The following is a 27793-nucleotide window of genomic DNA, read 5'->3' on the forward strand; positions in this document are numbered from 1 at the left end:
TCACTGTTTATTCATGGTCACTGATCTGTCCTCCACTGCAGCTCCTCTGCTCTTCCTCTGCTCTTCCTCCACCCTGCGGCTGAAGCTGGTACTGCATCTTGATTTACTGATTTAAAAGTCATACATTTAATGAATAATACAGCAGCAGCCATGTTTCTTTATGTAGAGGTGGTGTGAAGTATTGTCGTTTTGGTTGTCTATTCAGACGCGATATTAAATTGAAAATATGAATAAGAAATATTTTCTGTTTTCATGAGGAAAAAAAAAGCTGCTCTTTTTGTCTGAATTAGCAAGACAATTTTCTGTATTTCTGAACAAACGACAACAAAAGCTCAAAATCCTGCGAGAAGCTCTCATCTATAACTTAAAGACAAAACTATTTCCCAATGTCAGGAAACTAAAATAAGACTGAATTGAACTGCACTGTCAGGACATGTCTGCTTCAACACTCTCTGAGCTACATAAGAGCTTCTTTTGGGATTTTGCGTTAGTTTATCTCAAACAGAGCATCATTTTCTCTCAGGTGAATGCACTACACTATACATTACGCTTCTGTAGCATTGATTATAGTATATATAAGCATTAAAGTGAGTATAACTTTTATAATAACACATTTGTCTCAGACATGAAACATGATCATTAACTGATAACACTCATGGTCTGTATGGTTTTACTGAAAGTGACCTTCAGCCTTTATTACATCTCAGAAAACTCAATTCATCCCAATTCATCCTCACCGTTTTCATTTCCTTTGAATCTATTCATGTTTTGTTCAATTTTTTGCAGCCTAATGCTCAAATAAAATCGACTTATAAATACATAAAGAAGTGTTGCATAGTTGTGTTAATGTGATATTTCAGTCTTACTTTTGATGAATTTGCAAAAATTGCTGAAAGTCAGTTTTTGCTTTGGTAATATTGGTTATGAAGAGAAGACTTATGATTGAAAATTACAAATTTGTTTTATTTGAGTATGAATGGACTGAACTTCCTGAAAGGGGACATTTTCCTCTTTATACAGATTTGTGCAGTTTAGGTTTTTACACTTTAATAAATCTTGCAGCCAAATCAATTTGAGTATATACTATATTAAGTATATAACATTGGATGTGTTTATTATTAAGATACAACTTGGAGGTGATTATTGAAAACGATAATATATCCTAAAAAATTGTGAATAATTTTTCTATGTCAAAAAATGCTTTTAACCCGACATTGTTTATATACATGATAAATACATTTCATATTTGAACATTTTCTTCAAATATTTTCAGCACTTATTTGAACAAATACAAGACGTTTTTAGGATGAGTGTATTAACATTGTGTATTTACTAAATCAAATTAAAACATATTAAATCATAAAACACCAACAATCACTCAAACATCCGCGTTTTCAAAGAGCACGCCAAGGAAAGGAATCAAGAGTTATCCAAGTTTATTATTTTTTAAAACTAATATAAATCCCACAGAATATGATCCTGGTGCCTTTAAGTCAATGAATGCATGGATACCTGCTTTAAGTACTGCATTTCAACACTCCATTCAAAATATTGTTTTTTTCTTCTTCTTTTTTCATATTCATCAGAGTCGAAATACATGCCCTCAGCGCACTGTCATATTCACTACTATTCTCCTACCTTTTTCTCTCTTGTGCAAGTCTATGCGAGTGAGTTAGTCAACAGTATTAGTGTTTTTCTTTGCTCAGCAGCCGGAGCGGACACTGCTGCTCGACCACAGAGAGACAAAAGGGCAGGTGGATAAAAATGGTTTTGAAGTGCGAAGAACAAACAGTAAATATTAATCCCACATTGAGCTGTGCATTTCCCTCTGAACACACACTGGAAACCAAAGTCCACACCACTGCCAGTATCAAGTCGACAAAAATGACCCCAGGTTGCAGGCTCATGCGAAATGTCTTTACACTCACACACACAGCCCTGAGATCATCCTACCGAGATCGAGTAAACTGTAACAGGCCTGTCTGCAGGGGGGGGGGAGAACCCCCCTCCCCCCCGACTAAATGAAGAAAAAGATTCACAGCAGATTCCCCCAAAAAAACGCTCGGTTTAGAAAGAACAGTCAAGAGAGGGATGTGACATTCTTTTTCTGGTTCTCTAAAATACATGAGATGGTGGTGCTAACGGTGTTCTCGTCAAATGAAGGTGCTGGAGGAGGGGGGGGGTAGGAGGTGTCATCGTAGCAAAGCATGTGCATATTCTGGGAGTGAGGTGAACATTGGAGTTTATTTCCACTCTAGAAATACTGGGTGTGCACTAATACAGCAGCTGATCTGTTAACATATTTCCCTAGTTAGGAATGTCTTGATTTACTTAAAAAACATCTTTCACTAACAATCCACATCTTCTAAACATAAACTAATCAATACAATGATCGGTAAAATGAATCCTGCAATGTTTTTTTTTTTTTTCAAACTGGAGGCTGACATTCTATTCTAGTAAAGCAAGGCATTAAGTTTACAGAAATGCGTCTTTACTAGAGCAGCTATCCTCACCTGCAAATTGTTAGGCCGTGTTAAGCCCACGTTATATGTGCAAAGAAATGCATTGCAAGGAAACATGCAGAGAAACAAAAACAAAAAAATGACACTTGAGGAAACAATCAAAAGCTACATAAAAGCTTTATAAATACAATAAAATCTTAAACCCTTAATGGAGAATTCTAGCTGTTGTAGTAATATGTGATAGCTGGCACTCTAGGCTCAATGCGTTTATGTCAGATGTTTTTTTTTTTATTTTCTCAAAGTGGAGCTGCACAGGTAATTCATGCCATCTTTGGTTGACTGCAGTACTGAAGAGATAATTCATATGATCTCAAAATAAACTTTGAACAAAAGGGGTTGTTAGAAAAACAGCATCAACTCTCGGCAGACAGCTGCGCCTCGATGTCCACTCTGCAGATGGGGCACTTCTTATTGGTGAGGAGCCACTGGTCCACACACAGCTGATGGAAGAGGTGCATACATGGTAGACGTCTGCAGGAGAAGACACACAGGCCAAGAGAGATGAGGAGCGGTACAAACGGAAACACACATCTTTTTATAAACCTACGTATATGTGGGGAGATCCAGCTCATCATCTGATGTACCTGCTGCTCTCTTCCTGCTCTTTTTACCTCCACCAAGGACCTTATGTTTTCACTTCCTTTACCATTGCAAAATAGGGATTTCTGTACATTTTCAGCAATTTCTAGGGTGAAATTCATTTATCCTGATATAACAAATTGATATCTGTGATATGTGTGCAATTGAATGAAATAAAGAGAAACTGGTGCAAGTGAGTGCCATTCTAGTTTTTTTGTCGTAGTAATGTACTTAGACCATGTGGTTAGTTTAAATATCCAGGTGAAAGACTATATCTTTTTACTTTCACCAAATCCCGTAAGACCATTTCCAACAATGACATCATCCCTCTGAAATGCGCACAAGCAGGTTCGCGCACACACAATCCTCCTGCAGTAAAAACCCTGTAGTCACTAGACTTTAAATGTCACATTTTTGACCAACTCTTATCGCAAACTATTGACTGATGTAGGAACCTGAGGCTAAAAAAGCCTGAACACAAAGTGTTTAAGTCCAACAGGTTTGGTCTGTTAATGGTAAATGGTCGCAGTAAAATGTGAACTATCGCTGACCTCACACACAAGAGCGAGTAGGGAGCCGCTGATGTTTCACACTGACTGAAGTGTGAAAAACATCAGACTAAAGGAGAAATGTGTAAAATATAATCTACAACCAGAACCATTTGATACATGTACACACTCAAAATCTTTCAAATCTTTGTGGTTCAAGGACAGTAAAATGTTTATCAAAAACCTTGATTTTAAAAACCTGAGTTTTTGTACAAACTGAAATGTGAGGCTCATCATCACCTTTGTACCAACAGAGGGCAGACAACGCTCTCCCAAAACCTGAGTGTGTGGCAAAGTACAATTCCTTGAGGTGGGTAATTTTGAGGCACTCTGGGGTTTTCTGCTGATTAATATACCTCTGGGTTTTTTCAAAAACATATCTCTAGAGATGGTGGCGAAACAGAACAGCTACACCTGCCACATGTCTGTTTTTAAAGGCTCACACAAAAACACACACACAAACACCGACACACTCCACATACAAAGCGCAATTTAACACACTTAAAATTGTGAGCAACAAACACCCAAGAGGGGAGCCATTTACCTGACGTCCTCCCCCTCCTCTAATATTGACAGACAGATGGTGCACTTTTCTTCCGTGTCTTCATCTGCCCCCTCGTCTTCCTCTTGCTTGCCAAGCAGCTTCCTCTGTTTGTGAGAAACGTTTGGACACGTGACTTTTGATCAGTACACACTCATTACATGTGGTTAATAATCATACTAAATCAATATTGAACTGCTCAACTAAACACTGCGGTAACATTACAAATACATATTTTACATTTGTATGAAAATAGAAATGTTGCTCATGAAGAGGTAACTCTACTTAGAAAAAAACATTTCAACAAAAACATTACATTCTTTGGGGACAGAGAGAATGGTCATTTTGTCCTTAAAACTGTTTCTATACTACACAGATAAAGTTGTTCAAATCAAAAGGTATTAGCCGAATTCCCTGACCCACAAGACTAACACTAACATCTACTGTACATGTGAGCAGAGACATGATTCCAAATTGATTTGTTCATTATTTCTCACCGATTCTGGGGTTGCGTGCATATTTTTCCCAATAGATGCCCAAGCTTCAGGGGTTAACTGTTGGTCAATGTCTCTCTCCAACACCTTCTGTATTGGGTGGCAGGGTGTTAGATTGCTTATTTAGATACATTTGGAAAACTCTAAGGAAACTTTTCCCCAACATTGTCGTCACAGCTGCAATCTCTGGTCAAAGACACTACAGTATTTTCTAAATGTTGGCAAAACATCATATGTTTGAAAAGAGCACAAAAGACCACTACGCACTCTGTCCCAGAATAAACTGCAACAGTCATGCACATCTACATACAGCTTCTGTAAAATACATTGAACACTGAACACAGCACAAAGCTGAACACAAATTCTCACAGGTCCTCACCTTTTTGTACTTGTGTGGGTAAGTGCACCTCTCTATGGTTCCCTGAGAGGCTCCTCGGTTCACAGTCCCCAGTCGTTCCTCTAAATGCAGCAGGTCCTGACGGAAATAAATTAAGAAGAACGCGATGAGACAATAATCAATAATCCGGACAAACTTGGCGGAGACTAAAATAGTCTGCCAATTAGTTCTATTTTTAAAAACATCAGTGATCACATTGACACCCGTGTGTCTGCCCTGAACTCTGGCAGAGATTGTTGCATTCAGGTGTCAATTTGCTGGAAAAACAATCGAACAGCAAACTTTAAACATTATTGTATTTCCAGCTCAGAACAGGCAACTGATATCAAATTACATTCACTTAGCAGAAACTCCTGTACAAAGCAAATTTAATTTTTCACATACACATGTATTGGTATTAATTTGAGGTTCAGTCTCTTGCTGCAAGGAATGTTGACACTTGGTCCACATCTTGTGGTATCAGAGTCAGCACAAGTCAGTGCCGGGAAGGGGAAATGGTATCTGAACATATCTGCTTGTTTCCCTGAGCTATATGACACGTTAAACTGGAGGCTGAAAAGCTAGTATGTGAATTTTACTTTTTTCTTCTCCTTTCCTTATGAACACTGTTCATCCAGTTCCAGTGATGGTTCTAAATATAACTAAACCAATATTGGATGGTGACAGTAAGTAATAATGACTTGCTTGTTTGTTTTATGTGTTCCCGAAGCACACACAACCACAACAGTGGTATTTCAAACAATCAAAAACAGTCCTCACCTCATAAGTTCTTCCGAAGCCAGATGAGATGTACCGAATGTGCGGATAAGTCACATCAGATATGCCAGTGTGCTGCGAGGGAGAAAACAAAACATGCACAACACATTACTTTTAACCCTGAGAAAACACTGTTTCATAAAAAAGACTACCTTCAGACACAAGACTACTGTACATTCTTACCACACAGTTCTTATTTCTTTTAACAGGCTATAAATACAGGGTTAAATCAGTGGCTGAGTACTTTGACTTTCAGCTATAGTGTGTATTTATAGTTGTGTAAATAGCAGAGCCAGGAAGGATGTTTCTTATGGAGAGAAGGACGTGTACATTTTCCCAGGGAGGTAACATTTGGTTTAACTACATCTTAAAAAATAAACAGCTGAAAAAAGGGAACTTCTTTGCAAGATGAATGTAGGTATTGTTTGTATTAGAGGAAAAAATAAGAGGAGCATCTAAAAGTGTTCACATGGCACGTATGTAATGATGAAGGTCACACACAAAACTATAATTAAAACTCATCTGCTGAGTTCATCAAAATTCTTGGGTTCCACTTTGCTACCACCGGATTCTGAGCATCATGTTGTGATTAACTGGATACACTCAAAACATCTGGGAAACTTTAAGCTGCAGCCTGACTTCACATGCACTTGCTTTGATGCTTCAAAGAAGAAGCGACTATAGAGGACAACTGATGTTCTGTTGTTTGAGGGTGACCATGGAAGGAAACAAAAATGTCACAAAACTGTCGACTATATTTGCGCAGGATCTGACTCGAGGCTTTTGGATTTGTTGAGTGTGCATTTGAAATGCCTGATGAGCCACTATTAATTGCTAATGAATTATTCATCTGGTTCACCAAACCATCCTTGAAATAACTGATGTTATAAATAAGAAGCCAGCACCATTAATCTCAGCTAGACTTCATATAAAAGTGATTCTCTCATTTATGCTAATGTATGCATGTGTGCTGCTCACCATGAAGGGAATGGGGAAGTGGTGCAGTCTGGGGGGTGGGTGGTAGTGGGGCAAGTGGGAGTGCAGGTGCCCTGAAGGGTATGGTGCCATAGTTACTCCAGCCTCAATGCCAAGCTCCCTGTTGACAAACACATAAACAGCCATTAGTCATCACTACCAAGGAATCATAGCTCCGCGTTAAACATCTGTAATATTTGCATGTCTGATGCTGACCATGCTGTTCTCTGCTCGGGCTGGCGAGGATGGGAAGACATAGTTTGTGGCACATGGATGTGGTGTCCATGGCCATAGTTGGGGTGCATTCTGTGGGGGTGTGGAGGCGGCCGTTCATGTGCTCGTCTGCAAGGAAATTAAAATTTCAGTTTGACACTGATGTGCATCACAGCTGGAGATTCTTCTACAGAAATATAAATACTCAGAATACTCACGTGGGGTGCTGCATCATCCTGCGCCTCTGGACCTCCATCCTCTGCAGCATCTCGTGCTGATGGAGCCTCTGCACAGATGTCCCCAGCGCCGGCATATGGTGCGGCAGGGTCTGGTGTTCTGTAGGCAGGTGCTGGGCCAGTGGGGCACTTGAACTAGAGAGGTGGTGGCCAGACAGAGGTGGGGGAGGGGCAGGGGGCACAGCGTGGCCTGGAGGGTGGGATGGCAGTGGCGGATGAAAGGTGACAGTGTGGGGGATGACATAATCGCCTTGTGGAGCCGGCTGAGGTGTAAGCTGGGGGTTCCCATGGGAGTGAGGGCAGGCGGAGGAGGGCTGATGATGCAGTGAGCGTGCTAGAGAACCATCTGGGTGAGAGGAAAGAAAAACAATTATGTTTTTAAACACAAAACAATAAGGCTGCTGATATTCTTCATTTTTGTTGTTGTTGAACAAATCTCGGTGAAAGGCCAAATTCAACAACATTCAAGTCAGTGGATTTCATTCATTCTTACTAAAGGCAGAAAGGGGTATTAATAATGGGTTATGAATACATGCTTACATAATTAGAAGGCAATGATTCATTTTTATGGCATTGAAAACAAACTACAGAGCCCATGCTCGTTTTAATGAAGAAACATATCTCACATGGATCCCTGTTTCTGTCTTGGGCTTGAGATTACTTTTTCTACAATTTTTAGTTCTATCAGACTTTGGCCACACAGGAAATGGATGTTTATGAGATTTAGGTGTTTGTATGTTTGCTGTCAATAAACATTAGAATGTCACCTGACCTTAAAGTTGCAGTGTGTAGAATTTAGTGACATAAAGTGGTGAAGCTGAACACCCCTCACCTCATCCTCCCCTTCCCAACATGAAAGAGAACCTGTGGTGCCCTTCAGTTTTCATAAAAACTCAAAGGGTGTTTAGTTTGTACAAGAAACATGGCAGCCTTCATAGAGAGGACCCCCCCTGATGTAAATATAAAGTATGTCATTATAAAGGGCCCATTCTAAGGTAAATAAAACAACAATTTGTATAATTCAGATGAAACACACTCGTGAAAAAATCCCTGGGATTACTTTATATATAATTTTTGTCAATAGATCCCTTTCACCTAAATCTTAAACACTGGACCTTTAAAGAAAATATTATTTAAAATGTATCAGCAGAAATCATCAGGTTACAGATATGTTATGGGATTCAAATGACTGTTTTCTGGGGGGGAAACAGCAGTTTAAAAGCAGTTTAAATTGACTTGTGACTCATCCAACTAATAAATGTTCAGTTTTATTGTAGTTTGGAGAAACAAGCAAGAGAGGGGTGATCACAAGCACCAGCAGCCACTAACAGTTTTGTTCCATACCCACATGAAAGCCTTGTCACTCTGCTTCACTCTCCGTACTGAGCCATTCTGAGTAGAATGAGCATTTAACTATTTCTGCCTGGTACAGTGCCCACAGCACTTGGGACATTAAGCATCAGCCTGTGTTAATTACTATTAGCATTAGGATTTAGGAGTGTAGCTGTCAGCAGACAATTTTCACTAGTACCGCTAGTTTTTTTTTTGAATGTCTGGTTTCCTGAACTGCATAAGGGCGATGTACTCACATGAGGGGTGGATGTAATGTCTGCAGGGCTGGGGCTGTGTTTGTGGCTGGGGCTGAGCCACCATGGGGGAACTGAACGAGTCCACCACGGCTGGCTGGCTGGGCCCAGGGGTGGCCTGAGAAACGTAAGTGGGAGGCCGCGAGGTGGAGCCTGGGCAGCACGGGTCAAAGGCCGAGGTGCTGCCATGGAAACTTGCGCCGCTATTTGCACCACCACGAACACTGCTGTTGCTCAGATCCACTGGCAGAGTTTGCTGTGGGAGAAAGGCAGAGAGGTTTTAGAAAGAAGAGGGACAATGTTCCCCTGTGGAATGCGAAATTAATCTACAAGTTTCCTTCAAGGGACATTTTCCCAGGCTTCAAATGTACAATGAAATCGACTTTTTCTGTTGCTCTTTCAAGACGGTAGCATTGATACCAAAATCAGGACTTTGATACTATTCCTGCATAAATAACTCGACACCAATACTGAATACCAAGTCTGTTTTCATTAACTGTGTTTATTAAATCTAATTTGACTGAATAAAAAAACTAGAGAATGTGCTCAGTGGAGTTCAGACTTCTGCCAAGGATGTGTGGGAGACTACTAACGGTATAAATCACAAGCTACTGTACAACTACAGCATGTAGGTGTTAAAGGCAGCATAGGTATACCTGGTCGTGGAAGTGGCCTGTGTTGCTGCTGCTACTACCGCTGTTACTACTGCTGACTCCAGCGCAGGGAGCAGGCAGAGCAGTGGGCCTCTCCACAGGGCAGCTGGCCTCTTGAAAGGGCAGGGTCCCTGGGGGCTGGGGTGCTGGGTGATGGACATGGTGGAGGAAGTGGTGAGCATTGCTGTGGCTGTGGCTGTGGCTGTGCTGCGAGCCGCTGGTCTGCTGAGATGACGACGCCTGCAAGCAGCTTGAATGGGAGTGGCTCAGGGACAGGTGACCAGGAGAGGGGCCTCCACACGGGGAGTGCTGCTGACAGCATGATGGGAGTCTGGGCATGGCCGCGCCTGTGTTCTCTCCTGCTGTGGCTGACAAACCTGGTCTGCTGTCATCTATAAGAGTCAGGAATATGATTGGGAAAACGTTTGGGTAAGACAGTACAAACATCTTAAATTATATCAGCAGCTGAAAAGATGTAACATTAGAACCAAGCTGCCTCCGAGTTTAACAGCTGAAATAAAGTAGTAAACAGCAGCTGGTTTCAACATGCCTTGTCCCGTCTTACCCTCTGTGGCTGTACGAGAAGAGCCACTTGGCCTCTGGGTGTGCATACTTTCAGGTATTGACCCTGGGCAGCTAGTAGAAGGGCCTGGGGCATCATTGAGCTCTGAGGTAGAGGCATGATGGGAAGATGATGATGACGACGACCTGACTGTTTGAGGGTGAATGCCGCCGGAGGTTGTTGGCACAACTGACAGATCTGGGGAGACAGAGGAAAACACAGGAGATTCTGTCAAAACCTAGCTTGTGGCTGGACCATGTGTGGTGAATGTGTGAATTGGAGAACTTAACTTAAACTGTAATATGCTAATTAACCCTCCTGGCATCATTGCAGTGTATTTACATTACGTATAAAATCAACCAGTTTCAGCCCTTCATCTGTTTGCACATCAGCTCAGACGGATATCACACAGACTTTGCAGAAGGGATCTGGAGGTTTAATATCTATTTAATGACTGGTTCAAGTAATTTGTACATTTGCGTTCACACATGAAAGCAGCTTTTTTGTGGCACATAGGTGGAGCAGCAGTTTGTTACCCAACGAAGACTGTATACTCTCTGCCACTATCTGAGCACAGGAGACGTAGAGACTGGTCTGCCCCTCACTCACAGGGCAGCACCGATGACTGTTCTATAAAGCCTCTTTTCCACTGGTTGAAAACACTACCAACACCTGATAACATCTGCCTTTTGTCTGCAGGGGGAATGGAGACAATCACCTTCCACTCGCGGCTCAAATGACTCTGCAGTTGATACATGTTTGTTTAAATCAGCCCTGGCTCCAATCACCAGTGATGGAAACATGACACATAGGTAAATGCGCCAATATCTTCTTCTTCTTTATTTTAGCAGACTAGATGCAAGTTTCAGGACTTTGGTGCATAAATAGCCTTGAACATGCTTAAGTGATTTTGTCTCCGTATTACACAACACTGGCAAGACAGCAAGTTGAGAGAGCTTCTCAGTTTCCGGCAGGTTTGTGATGTCAAACACGAATCACACTCATCTACTGGCAATAGGAAAAGGCGTCAATTGTCTTTTTCAGCAGGTGTTCAGTAAAACCTGTGTGTACCCACCACTTTTGGTGTAAAAGAGGTGTAAAGCAGGAACTGTTCAAAGTAACTATTCATGTCATACACAGACATGATACATTCATCCATTCAGGGATGTTAGCGCGGGACCGGCAAATAATATGAAAAAAGGAGTCCGTAGGGAAAGAAGGATTAGTAACAAGTGTTTGTGAGAGATACAGGAATCATTTCACCAGTCTGTATATTAAAAATAAGGAAATAAAAGAGGACACAAACAACAGTCAAATCTCGAATTACTGACACAAATGAGAAGTAATGAATGATCCCAAAAATCTGCAAACAGTTCACAACAAAATCAACAGTCGCTACAATTAGAAGGGTCTGGGTTCTGAGTGTGTGTTTAGTTTTACACATTATCCTAATATCAATGACATTTTATGATGTTATGCAATGTTAGGTTTCAAATTAATTCACAATAACACTTGATGACATAAGAAATCAAGAGGTACCAGTTGTTAATTTGTAGATAAACATATATAATTCTCACATTTCTAATGACCATCTAAAATCCATCCTGACACTATTATCCTCATTTTGGGCTGTAGCATGTGTGCCTGCAAAAACTGAGCAGCCAAGGAGAAGAGCAGAGCTTATTAGCATTCCAGTGTGTGAGCTCTCTCTGGTTTTCATATTCACAAATTAATTACCCCCTCGTTCTCCTGACAAATGCAAATATTCTAATACTCAATGCTCCACAGTTTTTCTGTCCATCATGGGTGTGGGCTGATAAAGAGACTGACATTAGACTTCAGTCACATAAACACCTATGGTCACAAAGCAGCCTGCTTTTACAGAAATGAAGGCACTTGTTTACTGTTGTAAGAAATGCATGGATATGGTACTGCTTCAGGTTAATGGTTAATAAGCAAAAAAAAAAAATGTAGATTTTAGATATCAAGACTAATATTCCTTTAATTAACAAACATCATTTCCACATCTGTACAACTATTTTGATTGCTCGGACTCTGACAACTTTCTAATGAGAAATTGAATACGACATATTATTTGCAACATTTAAGGTATATCTTAAATTCTAGCTTCCTAAGTCTTCCATAAAACTCTACTCTCATGTCCACCTTAAAACAGAGATTTTGTTTGGGGCCTAATTTAGTACAATCTCTTATTTAAAGTTAAATCGGAGATTTAATGTTTGATTATGATGTGTATTTAATATTTATCATTTTTATTTGCTTTCTGTTTTTTGTAATCCTGTAAAATGTTATTCAGCAGTGTTAAAGGTGCTATAGAAATAAAATGTATATAATTATTATTTGCAGATGCAACTTCTGTACAATTAAATCCAAGGTGAAACATGATTCTAGTCGCTAAGTTGTAAGTTATATCTCCCTCTCTCGACACTAATGTCTTTAGTTAGATTGTCTAAATACATAGACCATAATTTACATCTTCAAGATACTAATTAGACTCATTTCACAGATAAATAGTTACTGTGATTTCATGAGTAGTTTGCTTTAAGAAAGCATCACAGAGTAATGGCATGTGCTTTTGTGCAGCTGGGAGGAGGCAGATTACTAGAAAAGTCGAACCTGAAGTAAAGACATGGTGACAATGTAGTTGGACGGGGGACTTTTCTCGGTTCATTCTTACCATCTTCATCAACAGTGAGATCCACCACCTCCCCAGCATTCTGGCGCAGTGGTTGGATAACAGTGGAGAGTCTGTGACGTCCTCGTGGCTCCTGGAGGCGATTCTGAGAGCAACTATTAGCCCAAATCCTGCCAAGACCTCCCACTGAGCGTGACCTGTAGATACATAGACATGAAAAAAAAAAATCAATTACACCAAACCAGCAGGAAAATCTTAACAGCTCAACTGTGCAGCATTTGCTTTGCCAGAGCCAGACTCTTGTTTCCAGGACAGCGGCTGCTTAGAAAAGTCAGCTGGTGCAATAGTATGTGTGGAAGAAAACATGGACAATTATGATAAAAGCATTCAGATCTGCTTTCAGAAAATGTATGTATTGTGGTTTTTACTGGCCTTTCTCTAGATATTTCCTTCACATATGAAGAATGCAGCAGGAGATTGTCCAAGTCAGATGCATTCACAACAGAAAAATATCCGGAACATGGTGGTGGCTGGGTAATGCATGCAGGAGGCAGGACATGACATACAAATTATCTTCGGTGATGTCTTCTACGTGTATGTCACCTCTTTTTTCTCCTGAGATTTATGTATTCTTGTTTTTGTTTTGTTTTTCAGTTTTACGTGGCCACTCGCTCACTGTACATTTTTCAGACATCATCCTGCTCAATTCTCACATGGGCTCACTCTGACATTCTCTGGACATTTTACTTGGGGGCTGGTTGCAAAAACTCTTCACATGCAGCCCCCTCGGTGTGTAAAAAGGTGATTGATCCTTATATGATTACTAAGACAACTTTTGTTTATTATATTTAAGTAAATTAGTGGTAATAAAACAGCACTTTAAGGGCATACAGACATATCCGAAGCTGAAATGGAATACCTGCTAAGACTTGTGTGTTCTATGACAACTATTTAGGATAAACATTTTCTAATACATGTTTATAAATGTGTGTTGTTTTCTCTTGTGTCACAACTGATCATGTAACAAAACAGTGTTTATAGTCTGTGTATTAAACGCTGTCAGCTGTATCCATGACCACCCCAACACTTCCTTAGAAACCTTACTATTCATTCCAAATGTTTTCCTTTTCCTCCCCGCTTCTAAGTCGAATTCTCTGCACCTCTCTCGCTGTGGCTTCTGCCCTTCCTTTTTTTTTTCTCCTCCTTTTAATTTTCTCTCTCAAAGGCTTCTGTCGCGGTAGCCCTTGTTCTCTGAGACTGGAGTGAGAGGCCAGGGAATAGTTGTATTTCCCCACAGTGCCGTAAAGCCAGGTGATCAGAGGGAGGAGGGATGAGCCTTAGGGACAGCTGATAAGAGACTGAATGGGAGTGCCGTAAACCTGGACACCATGGAGATGTGCTACTCAGGGAATTCACTGCTTCTCCCTGGGTGATTTTTAAAAATACAAAGGAGCAAAGGGAAAAGGCTGTATATGTGAGTGCCAACAGCACGGCTTTATTAACCACAGAGCTGTTTGTGTCGAAGTATATTATAGACAGGCTCGCTGATTCTTATAGATGAAATCATGGATACATAAAAAACTACAAATGATTCAATTAATCCTTTTTGTGATGATGTGAGTTGTTTTTTCTCCCTTTGGCTGCATGGATTTCCCACAGACCAAATTCAGACAGGTAACGTGGATTAGAAAAATAAAACTGGCTTCATGTCAATGTACTGTTTATGTGATATAATGTATTTGTCTTTGTGTTAGCCTTGTGACAGATTAACAAGCTACATATAAATACAGTGATAGGCTGCACACAACTGTGAGGAATACATGGAACAATTATTCTGACAATACTTCTGTTTGGCTATTCTACCTTTATGATATGAGCTCTTAACTAGTAACTAACTCGTGACTAGTGTGTATTTAAAAGTGTTTCATTCACTCAAAAAAAATGAACAAATTTGTTTCTACAAATCAAGATAATACTAAAAGGTGTGATCCTATGAGAGTGTCCTATGAGACACACTGCACAACTATGAAAATGGAATTAAGGAAGTTGCTTATCTGTCTGAATTCACAAATGGGAAATCCACACACACACACACACACACACACACACACACACACACACACACACACACACACACACACACACACACACACACACACACACACACACACACACACACACACACACACACACACACACACACACACACACACACACACGAGGGTGATATGCAGAGGGGGGCGTGTGGTGGTTGTTGTGGGGTCTAATTGGCCAGGCTCCACAGCTCTGGGTTGATCCCAGGGAGCCGGCCTACCCACTAGGGAGGAGTATCTAATTAGGTAGACCTGGGATTATTTTGTAAATATCTGTTTACCACCATGACCCCCTGAGTGTGGGGGGGAGCAACCAAGAGGAAAACAGTACATTATAAACATGAAAGCTATGGGAATGGGTGGCTTGGTTGTGCCAAACCGATGTGATGTGAGCCACGTACCCCGGGGATCTGAGCAGGGCTGAGCACTGCGATAATGTGGAGCAAACTGCAGGGACCGATGCTACTGACAACCAAGGCTGGGAGTTTGGGAGTTAAAGAGGAGGAGATCAAGCAGGTGAAGAATAGCACAATGTAAGTGGTAAACAAAACACGTAGAAAAGCATTGAGTTGGACTTTACAATTAATGATAACATGATGTCACTTTCTAACTCTCAGCACTGAATATCTGTCACTGAGCACATATCTGACACAAGAGGGGTCTCGACGACATTAGGCAGGTAGTTTTAATGTAGTGGCTGATCGGTGATAAAGTGTTGAAGTTTCAGAAATGAAAATGGGAGGCTACAAGATATATTTGGGCAGAATAGATTTTAAGCTGGAAGTTGCAACATTTGCTTAATCTCCAACTTGAATGGAATAGGTCTTTATTTTAAGTTGACAGAATACACTTATGAATCAGTCATGCAACCTGAATTACGTCAATACCTGATTGTTTTCAGCCAAACACAGGTACAACATTACCATGTTGTACATGATCACTGGAGTGACAGCTGATGGCAGAGTGTTAAAAGAAAGTCTAATAACATACAAAATGTTTTGTGATCCCACGACTGTTTGTGTCCTGAGCTGAGCTGCAGAATCAGGGCAGAGAGTGATCATGGCCTTTTTAAATTGATCCATATCAGCTACACAATCCTTGTTTATTGTAACTCACTGCGCTCTGGGTAAAGCAGCTGCCAAACACGCCCCACAGTGCGCTGTTAAAGCACTGGAATGTTCTCCTAATGCACTGCTTTACAAGTGAGCAAAGTGTGGAGTGGCATGAACAAATAAATAACACCCTGCAGTTCAAATTAAAGATAGAATGGCTCTGAGCAACGTGAGAGGGGCAGGTTTGAAATGATGGCTTTACCCAGATTTCAGTAACTTTTTGCAGCATGTCCCTAAACTGCTGTTGTTTGAATTCCAACATTTTGTAGGAATGAAGCTGGGAATGAAGAGAGGCTTTTTTAAATCCTTTCCAAGCCTTTGAGCCACAACTTCACCAGACTGCCACTCTCGTATTCACAGATATTATGATAAATACTTGTTAGACTCTATCAAAACACCAAAGGAAACATTCAAGGTAAAGCATTATTTGTTCATATAAATGTTAAGTGATTTTTACTGAATCAAAGAAGGCCAATCTGTGCACTGTATAGCTAGCTTATACAAGAGAATGCAAATACCCCACTGAACATGGTATTTGCAAATAGTCAAAACTTAATGGATGGGATCAGAGGCAGCATACCAACCAACTACCAAGTAAATGAAAAATACTTTTGAAAAAACTATGATAAAAAAAAGCCATGACACAGTATGTATGTGTGTTTTGTGTATGTGCAAATGTATAGTGCCTATGTTGACATAAACTACACACACAAACACACATCCACCAATTGGAGCACCGACAGTGTAAACAAAGATTTCATTGCTCATTCTGTTGGCCTTTGATTCTCCGCCCTCCCGCTCCACTGCTGCCCATCCCCCCAGTTAGTGAGGCTCATCTCTACATTCTCTAGCGAGCCAGGACATCTTTGGAAGTCAGGAAAACAGGCAGATTAGACAGGAGGCTATGGCATTCCTTAGTGGAATCGTTTCCGGGGAACTATTTTCAAATATTACTGATACATTCAAATAAAGTACGCAAAGAGGGAAAGGTACTGGAAAGGCTTGTAAATTTAACTGTTTATGCACCTACAACAGGAATTGGGGGAGTTCTAAGACAGGAAGTCATATCATGAAAATGAGGAAATAAGATGAAAATGGAGATAACTGAAGTAGCGGTGGTGGGAAATATCTCTTGTAAATGTATTGCTCTCGCACTGTATTTATATGTATGTATTTATATGTATGCCCTGATGTATCCAGTTGAAAGTGTTATGTTCCAATTCATAGATCATCCACTGAGAAAACCTTAATGTACTCCCTCATATAACCAGTTACAGATGAATGATATGTAGCATTTAATACATGATATGGTTTGACTGCTCTAGTGTAGAATGGGTGTTAATTGTCATCACACTGCACAAAATAGTTTATTTTCTAGAAATCTAATAAAATTGTTCACATTTAATGACCTGGGGTTGTAATGTATGAGTTTTTCACATGTAGCGATGGACATTAGCTCTGCGCTCAGTCAGTGAGCATCTTGTCGAACCTGGTACATTAATTAAAACATCTATTACTAAGAACTACGTAACAGAAAATCTGAACTACCATTGACATGAAGCTTACTGAAATACATTTTCTATGTCCTGCTAGTTTTGGCTGGGTGGTGTGACAACGCATTTAACACTAATGTATTTCTTGAGAAATGTTTTGTTTTAAAAATCAGAGTCTATATAATTTACACTAAATGGGCTACAGCACACAAAACACTTTTATAATAATATTATATAATATATCAATATTGCAACATGGGGCAATTTTCAACACTTTGATAAATCTTTCAAGAATTAATGCACAGGTTTTTTTGCTTTTATATTTCTACAATAAGAACTGGACAATGATGTGTAGGATTGTTTGGCCCTGGTGATCTACTGAGTGCCATTCCAGTTACCTAATGTATTTCATTTCCTGGGACACTTCTTTGATGTCAAACACCAGATCAAATCAAATATTAGCAACACATGGTTTTAATATGTGAGTTGCCTGCGAAACAATGACCCTTTCACATGCTCAAAGTGCCATGTCCACTCAAGCCATCCATCTGGGAGAAAACTAATTATGAACATTCAGTCCGACAGTCGGAATGTTTTGGGGTAATGTCGACTGAATTGGCATATGACGCTGTGTACAGTGAAACATCGTGATGAGGGGGGTGTTACAGGTTTGCCAAGCTCTAACACTAATAATCGTCAGCAAACATAATTCGCATTAGCAGTGCAAAGCTGTCACCAGGGTAAAATAACAAACATGGTCGTGATTCTCCGTCAAATAAGCTGTAAATGATTATCTCGATGAAGGGCCTAGATTAAACGTGTCTGTTGTGTGCTCTCTGCTGCTCCCAGTTCTTGTCAAAGACAGTTTGTGACTAAAGAACAACAACTCTGTAACACAACTGTACAACCACAAGCAGAGTGTTTTTTCAGTGAGACATCTCAGCATTTTCATTATAGCACTGACAGTGTTAGTATACTCAAGAATGAAACCATTCATTCATATTATATAATTAATTAAGCCAACAAACTATATATTTTTAACCATAATTTAAGCATTTGTAGGAAAAAGCTCAAAGCTGGGCTAAGTATCATGATGACTATCAGCCATCGGCAAAGGATGAGGACATCGTCCATCTGCCCGACCCTGATGTGTGATGATTCTAGAAAGAGTTAAATAACAGGAGCGTTGCACACATTGCTTCAGAGTGATGTAGTTTAACTATCCATACAGCTCTACTATGCCTGTGCTGTCTGGGCAAAGTCAGCAGGGCTATGGAATTCATGAGCAAATCCTAAAGCAAATCCATGGGAGCAATACAACACACTCTACCCTGTGCTTTTTCATCTAAAGAACTATCCCAAAGTCCTTAAAGGCAAGTCTTGCCACTTGGCATCCATCTTGAGAACGCCCCAGATGGTTTTCTAACAAAAGCGGCATCCTAACTAAATGAATGGGTTGTGAGTCACAACTGCACTGTCACTGGCACAAAAACTGTATACAATCCCCCATTCAAATCTGATTTTAAATAATGCTTTCAAAATTTGGCTACATCAAAATGCTTTTCCTCCTCAGGTTATACTTCTCTGCATGCACACAGCATCACAGCCAATGGCCACACTCTAGCTAATGTTTTAATAAGATGAAGGTATCACATAATCTAAAACATTATCCAGCTGGCCAATAATATATATAGAGTAATGATTGAAGTGGCAGAACATTATCTATCATCATTGCCTACCCTGAAAATAAAAGGTCTAAGAACAAAAGGCATGAACAATCTCCCACTCTCATGATGTACTACTTTTTAAAAAAACACTGAGCATCACAAACAACTGTCAACACTTCAATATGCAGATAGTCTTCATACAGTAAATATCATTTGTAAGGTGCACATAAACCTTGTGTTTTCTCTTGCAACATTATCCACTTCTCAATTGTTTGTTCCAAACACTCATCGGATTGCCTGAATATTGCTGCACACACTGCTTCCGTTAGTTGCTTGCTCATGGGTGCAATCAAAAGTGTGACAGGCTCAAGAGGACGCCCAACCCATATCACCAACTCTAACTTCTGCATTTCACAAACAGTACGCAGGTCAGTCCTGTGTGCTGCTCAGCTGTAGGTACAGTGCTGTGTGAGTTACTCCAAAAGTTACTGTTTAATTTCAAGTTACTGTTTCATAAAAGGTAAAAAGACACAAGACTACCCCGACATATAAATAGCATTACCTATGCAGAAGAGGGAAAGGGGCTTCGTTTTGTTTGAGGAGTCCTGCAAAGATCCTGATGAGAAGCTTTCCCTCAGCCCCAGGCTTCTACAGACCTGACTCCTCGTGAGTGAAAAATGTTCCGACAAGCAATGACACATTTCAGATACTTTTCTACCTGGAAAGAAGTTTGATTTATAGCTCTGCAAATGAACACCTCTGTCATCAGTCTACTGTTCAGTTTTAGTTTTACTGGAACCCAAAGTTTATAAAAGCTATGGATGCCAGAGCGTGGAAAATTTCCCAACGGGTAATAAACTCATAACAACACAGGTGTTACCAATTACACCTGACAATTTACAAGAAACGACAAGTGTCAGCTCAATATCTGTCGAGTGCTTACTTCTGATCTTTAACGTTAGATTTTGCTGCGGGCATCCTCACTCTTGTGCTCTTGAATGTGTTTGTATATAAGAAGTGTTACAACCAAGTGCTGCCACCTTTCTCACACAAAGTTTCGCCCCATCAATGTTATCAGGTTCCATTTTGGCATCAGACACCCCAATGCTCAGCCTTGTCCATCACTTCTCTGCTCATCACATAGCAAGACTCAGCTACTCTGCTCTTCTCTGCATTGAACTGACACGTTTCAGTAATTGCAGTGTACAACTAAGTATTAATCAACATTTTACAAAGTGAGGTTTTTTTAGATGATAAACATGGGAGCTACTGCTGAACATGCAAAAATTAAACAAGACTTTTATGTTATTAAAAAAATGTTCAGAACAAAGATCAGGATTTTAGCTGGGCAGCGTACACACATGGCTGTAAAGAAAACTTTAAAAACTAGAGCAAAAGAACATGAAGTAAATAATGAACTGAACTGTGTTTCACAACAAAGAGAATAAATATCAAATATTTGTATCCAATGTATCTGAGCTACAGCACAACAACAACAAAATTATATGAAGCACACAGCGCACATCCATTTTTCCTGAGGGTTAATTTTATCATCAAACATAATGCAAAGTGTGGCTGAAAGAGCTGAGGTGCTTACCTGAAACCATCCCCGACAGTGACTATCTCCACCTCGCTGTCTGTTGACGTGACGTTGATCTCCTCATTTGCAGGGACAGCGGGGGCTGGAGCTGGAGTCGCCTCAATCACCACCACATCCTCATCTAAAGCACCTGAATACATGGTTGGAAGTTAGTATATAGCTCTGTTGTACACATTATGATCTCACAAGTATACAACTAAAATAACTAAACATGCCTGAAATGAGTTTATGGCTATTTGTCATTTCATTTTAATGCTTTGCTCTGTCTGGAATTTGCACATTAAAGTTGGGTGAATAGTTTGATGAGAAAAAGAAACACATAAATATGCCTTTCTGTGTTTTGAGTGCAACAACATTATAAGGCCATCGAGATGTACTTCTATTCTGTGGCATCACCAAAACAAACTGTGTCCTTCATCTGTGCCAAAGTCATTCTGCAGCAACAACAACCCCAAACATACAACTTGAGTCATCAAGAACTATCTTCACAGCCAGCCCCCCGCAGAGCCCTGATCATGACATCATGGGATACATGAAGAGACAGTTACAGAGATAGTCTACCTCCACAGAAGAACTGTGACAAGTGCTTCAATCAGCTACCTGCAATATTAATTGAAAAACTCTGCACAAGCGTTTTAAAGACTAGGTGCATTATTTTCGAAAGAATCCTTACTTTACTTTTAGTGCCTGAACCATCTGCACAGTAATCTATCCGTGTTAAACTGACCAACAATGAATATGCCTGTATATACTTCACCTCCTGCATGTGTATTATTGCCGTCCACCTCCTAAACAAGGGACCTAGTCCATCACACGAGTTAGTCATAGCAAACTAATTTGAGACGAATGCATCATTCTCCTCAGACAGTGGAGACTGTGCCAGTGCCAATGGAGAGCAATGAGGGCAATGACTCCCTGAATATATCTGAACACACAACTTAATCTACAGGATTATTTTAGGGTGAGGCCCAGGCATTTATCTATCATTAGTTCCCACCAGTTATGAATATGCAGCATATAGTCACAGACAATGAAAATTTGTTACTTGTGCGACAGTCTTGAGCATGTTTCTAATTATTATCACATTTTCTCAGTGTTAGTGAGTGTTGCTGACTCATGCATCTGATATATGACTCAACTTTACAAATACTCTCCCTGGTTCTCATGCCTAACATGTAAATACCATGCCAAATGTTTTTGGCAAATGTGAACTATACCATTGTCAACCTGCATTCAAGACATATATATATCGACCTATAAGATCTAAGACCTTTTTCATATATTTGTTAACTGCTAACACTATGATGACAGTGAGCAAAACCTGACCACATTCACTTCATCTAGAATTCAGCTAATTTTAATCTGGTCTGTGAACGCTTGTATGACTTGCAGCATTTATTTGTGTTGTAGGTTTGTGGTTTAGTTTTGAGAGTTAAGTTTTATGCTTCAGTAGTGCAGATTGTGTTTTTGTGTACAACGCTACATGTCTCATGCGAGTAAAGTCCACAAATCCCCAGAGTGATTTCTATTCCAATGTCTCCTGAGAACTGCTGCTTAGCACCCTCTGCAAGTCTTGCTGCCTGGCACTGATGTGGTCTTCATGTGGTTACGCAAACAACAACACCTTTCAAGTTGTCAGAGAAGTGTAACAAATATTTGTAGAGTTTGGCCAGGTAAACAACCTCTACTACTATTTCCTAACACAATTTAGTAACATAAGACAAGACAAATATGAATGCCCTCTCAAATCCAACATGGGTAGCAACTTGATCAGATAGTAGTAAGAGGATTCAATATCCTCTGTAGAGTGTAGGTTAGAGGTAGGACTAACCTGTTTCCTGACTATATCACACACCCACTCTAACTCTGGAGCTGGTGTGTGATGAAGGCAGGTTTCATCACTTGCTTTCCCCTGCTGTAAACACATGGCTTGTTTTCCCTGTGAGACCGGCTGTTTCTATGCAAAGGCTAACACTCAACAGCGACTGAGTTTTCTCCCACTTGCCTCCCACCATAGAGGCATAACAACTAACTTTCCATTCTCCCTCAGGGCCACAGCAAAAGAAATATTGCTGAGGCCAAACAGCTACATGAGGAAAACAACGAGACACAGTAAAGGTGGGGCTTTTTCACAGGATACATTGAGTACATTTTGGATAAGGCAGTAGAAAGTGCCCTGCATGTGCATAGTGGGCCGAGGTTCTTCGCTGAGAGCAGAAAGTGATGGTTTAGATTTAGGAGCGACATAAAACTGTTGCTTCAACAAGTACAGAGGGCAGCCCTTTCCATTACATCCTGCCAGGTGAGGGGTCTTGAGAGGCACAGGGGAGTAGATGTTCCTTTATCAGTGGTGCAGAAGCAACAGAGACCATATTCTCATGCAAGCTGCAACATTTAGCAAGAGCAAGAGCAAAGCTATAATAAAGGTTTATAACTATCACCAAGTTATTTGTAACTACACCTACACCTGGGGCAGATAAGAGCCATTTGTGAGAATATTTTCTAACCTGTCAAGTACTTTGCAAAGACTATGCAAGGTGGGTCCTCTGACTATATGTGTGGGAATCTCATGATTTGATTCATAATCAGATTCTTACTGTCATGATGATTCTTGATTCAATAAAAAGAAAGTTGAATTTTGATTCCGAACCTGACAGGCATTCTGTTTTTTGTGTCCAAACCCCACCCGAGCCCTATGCAAATGATATATGCTGCACTGAGTGTGTGTTACCCTGTCCCTGACACGCATGGTTATTTCATGTTTTCCCTGATGACAGACATGTGCAGTTCAAAGGAAACCTCAGCCTAGCCAACTTGACTAACTCAATAGCGGAAATAAGAAAATGAGCATGGCTCTAGCCAACATAGTTATGGAGAGATTTGGTCTGACATACTCTGAGCTATATACGTATGTGCCATGACCAAGCTAGCTTGCTTCTGAATGTTATTCTGATCACACTGCAATGACACTGTACTTCCCTGTTGGTTTACAATGCTTTTAACCATATAACATAGCCTACTTAAACATACCCTGATGCCATAAATCAACATATGTTATATACAATGCAGAGATTACGATCTAAAACAAAGACACAACAGTACTAGGGTCAGGGTTTGTAATTACCTGTGGCTACAGCAGCACTGTTGGCCTGGCTGCTGGTGCTGCTGACATCTACATACAGCTCATCTTCTGCTTCGGTAGACGAGGGGGAGGAAGAATCACTACTTAGCTCCTCGCTTGAACTACTGGTGCTATGGAGAAGAGCATACTTCCTACGTGCAATCACTTCACGTTTCTTCCTCTGCAGTAATAGTCGCTCCTTTTGCTTCTGAGTCCGCTGACCCCCTCCAGGAGTTGTTTTCACAAAGCGTTTCCTATGCAGAGGCCGTCGGCTGTTCATACATGGCCGCTTCAGCAGCACTGGCTCAGCCTCAGACCGCACCCACTTATGAGAGCGATTCCCCCGAGTTCGACCCAGAACAGGACGCAAGCCATGTCCAGTGGCTCCTCCTGTTGTAAGGGCAGGAGCCTTGTTTTGGCCCCCTGTCGCTCCAGTTTCCCCATCTTCCTCTGAACTGAGAGTGTCCGATTCCCCAAATCGTAAGCTCGAGGAAGGGGAGGAAGCACAGTCACTAAAAGAGGAATCGTGATTATGTTCATCCTCGCTGGGGTGCTGTAAAAGTTCTACCCTGGGACGCTGAGGGGTCAGCGAGCTCTCACTGATGTGGCCCTCCTTCAGTGAGCAGTCTGACGGCCCTGCCTGTTGACCTTTTCTTTTTCTTCGTCCAGGGAGGCTGCGTTCTGAGTCTCTGTGTGTTGCTGTGTCCCTCAGAGGCCGATGCCTGGACTCACACAAGGTTTCAAATTCACTGCCTGCCTTCCCGATCACCTCCATGTTGTTGGGAAAGCTCTTGGCTGCCTCCATTGGCTCTGGGTTAACCAGTGGCTCCTTCAGATGCTCCTGTCTGCTCGGGGCCTCAGATGGCACCTCACTCTTCATCGTGGCAGGTCTATCCTCACAAGGGGAGAAGGACAGATCATTATGTCAGTGACAGAATTGAAAGTGTTGGAATATCAAGATCAGTTTCACATCACAAACCAAAACAGTGTTATCATCTAATAATAAATTATCTAAAAATATTTCATGTTGGTAATCAACCATTGAATACATATCTGAAAGGAATCATTAGATAACTAAACTCAAATTAATGAATTAAAACATATGCATTGAACATAACGAGATGTCAAATCAATTAATAGATCACCTATACCTAAATCAGCTTTTTTTAAACTAAAAATGTATCTCAAGTCATGGTTATGTCATGACACTGGAACATTTCTGTATTTGTGTGCAACTCCTAAGAGAAAGAGACTTGTTTCCGCACATTGCAGTGGGACAATTTGAACTGTGGGGTAATGTCTCCCAGAGCAACAACACATTCCAGCACTACCAAAAATGTTGGCAACTTCATAATAATGCAACAAAAAGTCGATATTATGATTTCATGGGTATCTTCAGAGGCCACATGGCTGAATACCCCCTCTGTCAACCAGAAGTGGTGTTAGCATTGAGAGGGGTTACAGCACTTAGTACCTGCACTTCTAAATTGGCAAGAAAGAAAAGGTCTGTATGTCCTGTGCTGTCAGTAATATTGAAGCTTTTAAAGTAGGGACTAAATGCTGGATTTTACTGATCACTGCTTTCATGAAAACTGAGCTGTTTTGGTAAATGTACTCCTCAGTAATACCAATAACCTGCTGCTTTCAACTCACACTGTTATAATGGAAAGCTATTGTATATTTGTACATTAAGAAATAAGGATTTAGGTAAATCATATATGAAAATGATTATAGTATAATACCAAAGATCTTTAACCAATATCAATGGTGTTCTATCAAGATTTTAATGACTAATAAATTAAAGGATTCTAAAAAACATGAACCCCAATACTGACCACCCATATCAGTTTGAACATCGCAATTGAGTATCCCAGCCAAGAAACACTCAGAGAGTTCATGTAGCTGCAAAGAGCAGATATGATTCAAAAGGATTCAAGGAGTTATCAAAATTGTTGTGGATATCTCTGTTGCAGCTATTACTGTGAAATTAATCACACAGGGTGACATGTTTCCAGGCATTTTCAGTGACTGCATGTTAGCGACAGATGGGTAAATGACACAAGAGCAGGCGTACACACTGAATGCAATTGGTGATAACACCCACAGCAAGAAGCTGAATACACTTCTTGATATGACGTAATCAGAAAGACAAAATCACAGTACTATTACTTCAGCAAGTGATTTAAGAACATATTGTACCGACTCTTTCTTTGTTGTCGTCTTGAAGAACAAGTGATGCAACACAGCAGAAGAAATCAAAACCGATGCTCTGTTATTGTCATCCAAATAGTTTGCTGAGTATACACAAATGAAGAAATGTTGGTGTCTTACTTCCTAGCCCTGATATGAAATATTGAAATGTTAAATATGTTATTTTATCTACATCATAACAAAGATATTTTAACAAGACATGTATTTCCATGTTGGGGGCTCAGCTGTAAGAAATTTTAAGACTTAAAAAAATATTGGACAAATCTGCTTTCCGTTCCAGTAAAAATGTAACCACATTTGTGGTAATGTTTGCTGCAGGTTAACTGTACACTAGAGTGTCCATGATGTACCTATGTGATGCAGTGAGAACAAACGGCATTGCATTCTTCCTTCCTGGGTTATTTCAGTATAATGTGCTAGTTCTCACTTGACCTGAAGCTGTAACTTTATGTTAATGGGGCTGATGTCATTGATGCTGCCAGGGGATGTTTCTCTACAGAATTTAGTGAATTCAGTGAAAACACTGAATTCATTGAGCCTGCTATTGATAGCACATGCAATAATGGTCTTTCTGTGTTTAAATACATGAGTATGAGAGTCCTTCAGATGCCACAGAGAGAGCTGCGCAATGACATGCATGAATTCAGGGGCCTCAGAGGACAGCCCTGAAGGAAGAAAAAACACCCCCAGGCATCAAAGCTGAATAATACAGGTTTCTGAATAACGATGAAGGGGAGATAATGTTTGTAAGTCCAACAGAACCGGTGGGAGCGACCTGTAGAAGAGAATACATGGTGTAACAGAAATGGAGTAAAGCAATTCAAGATGTACGACTGAAGTGCTGAGCTGCTGCTAGCGATGCCCACTGTGCTTCCAGCCTGTGAAAACCCAGCACCAGCCTCTCAGATTAAACAATAAACACCGCTACGCGTTTCTCTTGACAGCATCGAGCCTGGGACCGGTGCTGTGCATAGTTTTCTACAACGTTTAACAATCACAATAAGCCCAGCAGCAGCTGTCCGTCCGCCTGTGCCCCACGAACGCCGCTGATGTGACTGAGGCCAAAGCTATTCGCGTTGACGGGGAAGCCATTAAAATGTGAAAAATCAAATGTTATGAACTCGCGTTGCGATCGTTGCAATAAGGACTGAGGGGGAAGCGGAGTGGACCCAGTGGCCAGCTCGCCTGACACATACCCCAGACAGAAGACAACAAAGACAGCACGTACCTGGCTCCGAGTCCTTTTTTCAGAATGTGTCACCGTCCTTTTCCGAACATGGGAGGTTAAATCCTGTGGGGGGATAATAATGACACACGTTGAAACCGGGGCAGTGATCCCAATGTTACGCCGAGCAGCAACTAGACAGGCCTGTACAGAAACCGCAGGAGTCCCGCGGAGGCAGCGGCAGAGAGAGTGAAACTGACAACAGCGTCCCGAGCTGAGCCGAGAGGCGACGGCAGCAGCAGCGGGCCCTGCTAGCTACGAGCTAAGCTAACGCAGAGGCTAGCTCCACTTCACTCTGCAAATACCCGATTATACTCAGCCATTTTGACTCGCGCGGCTGTTCTATCACACCGTAAGAGCTGCTGCGACATCGCTACCATGTATGTTTTGGACAAGAGAGAAGAGTCTCACTATTAGCCCTCGACGAAGCTCCCATTCCTGCCTTGTTTACCCAGCAGGTCGTCGTTCTGCTGGATACGGCTCACGGCCACAGCTCTCGTCGTTACCCCGAGCGCCGTACGGGGGCGCCAACTCGCCGTCAGCCAGCAGCGAC

At 41.0% G+C, this 27793-nt stretch overlaps 1 protein-coding gene across 3 annotated transcripts; it reads right to left on the bottom strand.

Moving 5' to 3' along the window:
- Window positions 1-942: 942 nt before the first annotated feature.
- Window positions 943-27793, bottom strand: rnf111 (ring finger protein 111). Of its 3 annotated transcripts, none has more exons than XM_035154078.2 (16): window positions 27652-27793; window positions 27244-27306; window positions 23808-24694; window positions 20681-20813; window positions 12761-12915; window positions 10066-10260; window positions 9504-9892; window positions 8851-9103; window positions 7244-7607; window positions 7029-7154; window positions 6816-6933; window positions 5841-5912; window positions 5064-5159; window positions 4688-4774; window positions 4194-4297; window positions 943-2993 (listed from the first exon to the last, which is right to left on the bottom strand). In XM_035154078.2, exons 3-16 carry the CDS (start codon window positions 24682-24684, stop codon window positions 2876-2878), a joined length of 3087 nt encoding a protein of 1028 aa, XP_035009969.1. In that variant the 5' UTR covers window positions 24685-24694; window positions 27244-27306; window positions 27652-27793; the 3' UTR covers window positions 943-2875. The 3 variants fall into 3 exon arrangements, with proteins under 3 accessions (XP_035009969.1, XP_035010053.1, XP_035010139.1); XM_035154162.2 differs by having other exon boundaries at window positions 27692-27710; XM_035154248.2 differs by lacking the exon at window positions 4688-4774 and having other exon boundaries at window positions 27244-27747.

This window comes from Hippoglossus stenolepis, chromosome 1 (genome assembly GCF_022539355.2).
Source record: "Hippoglossus stenolepis isolate QCI-W04-F060 chromosome 1, HSTE1.2, whole genome shotgun sequence".
In the NCBI taxonomy this organism is placed as follows: domain Eukaryota; kingdom Metazoa; phylum Chordata; class Actinopteri; order Pleuronectiformes; family Pleuronectidae; genus Hippoglossus; species Hippoglossus stenolepis.

Coding starts and splice junctions, on each gene's coding strand:
- rnf111 (XM_035154078.2), bottom strand. CDS start 24,684: ATGAAGAGTGAGGTGCCATCTGAGGCCCCGAGCAGACAGGAGCATCTG. Junction 10,261..12,760: donor TCTCACTGTTGATGAAGATG/GTAAGAATGAAC, acceptor CTGTCTCCCCAG/ATCTGTCAGTTGTGCCAACA. Junction 7,155..7,243: donor AGGATGATGCAGCACCCCAC/GTGAGTATTCTG, acceptor ATTTCCTTGCAG/ACGAGCACATGAACGGCCGC.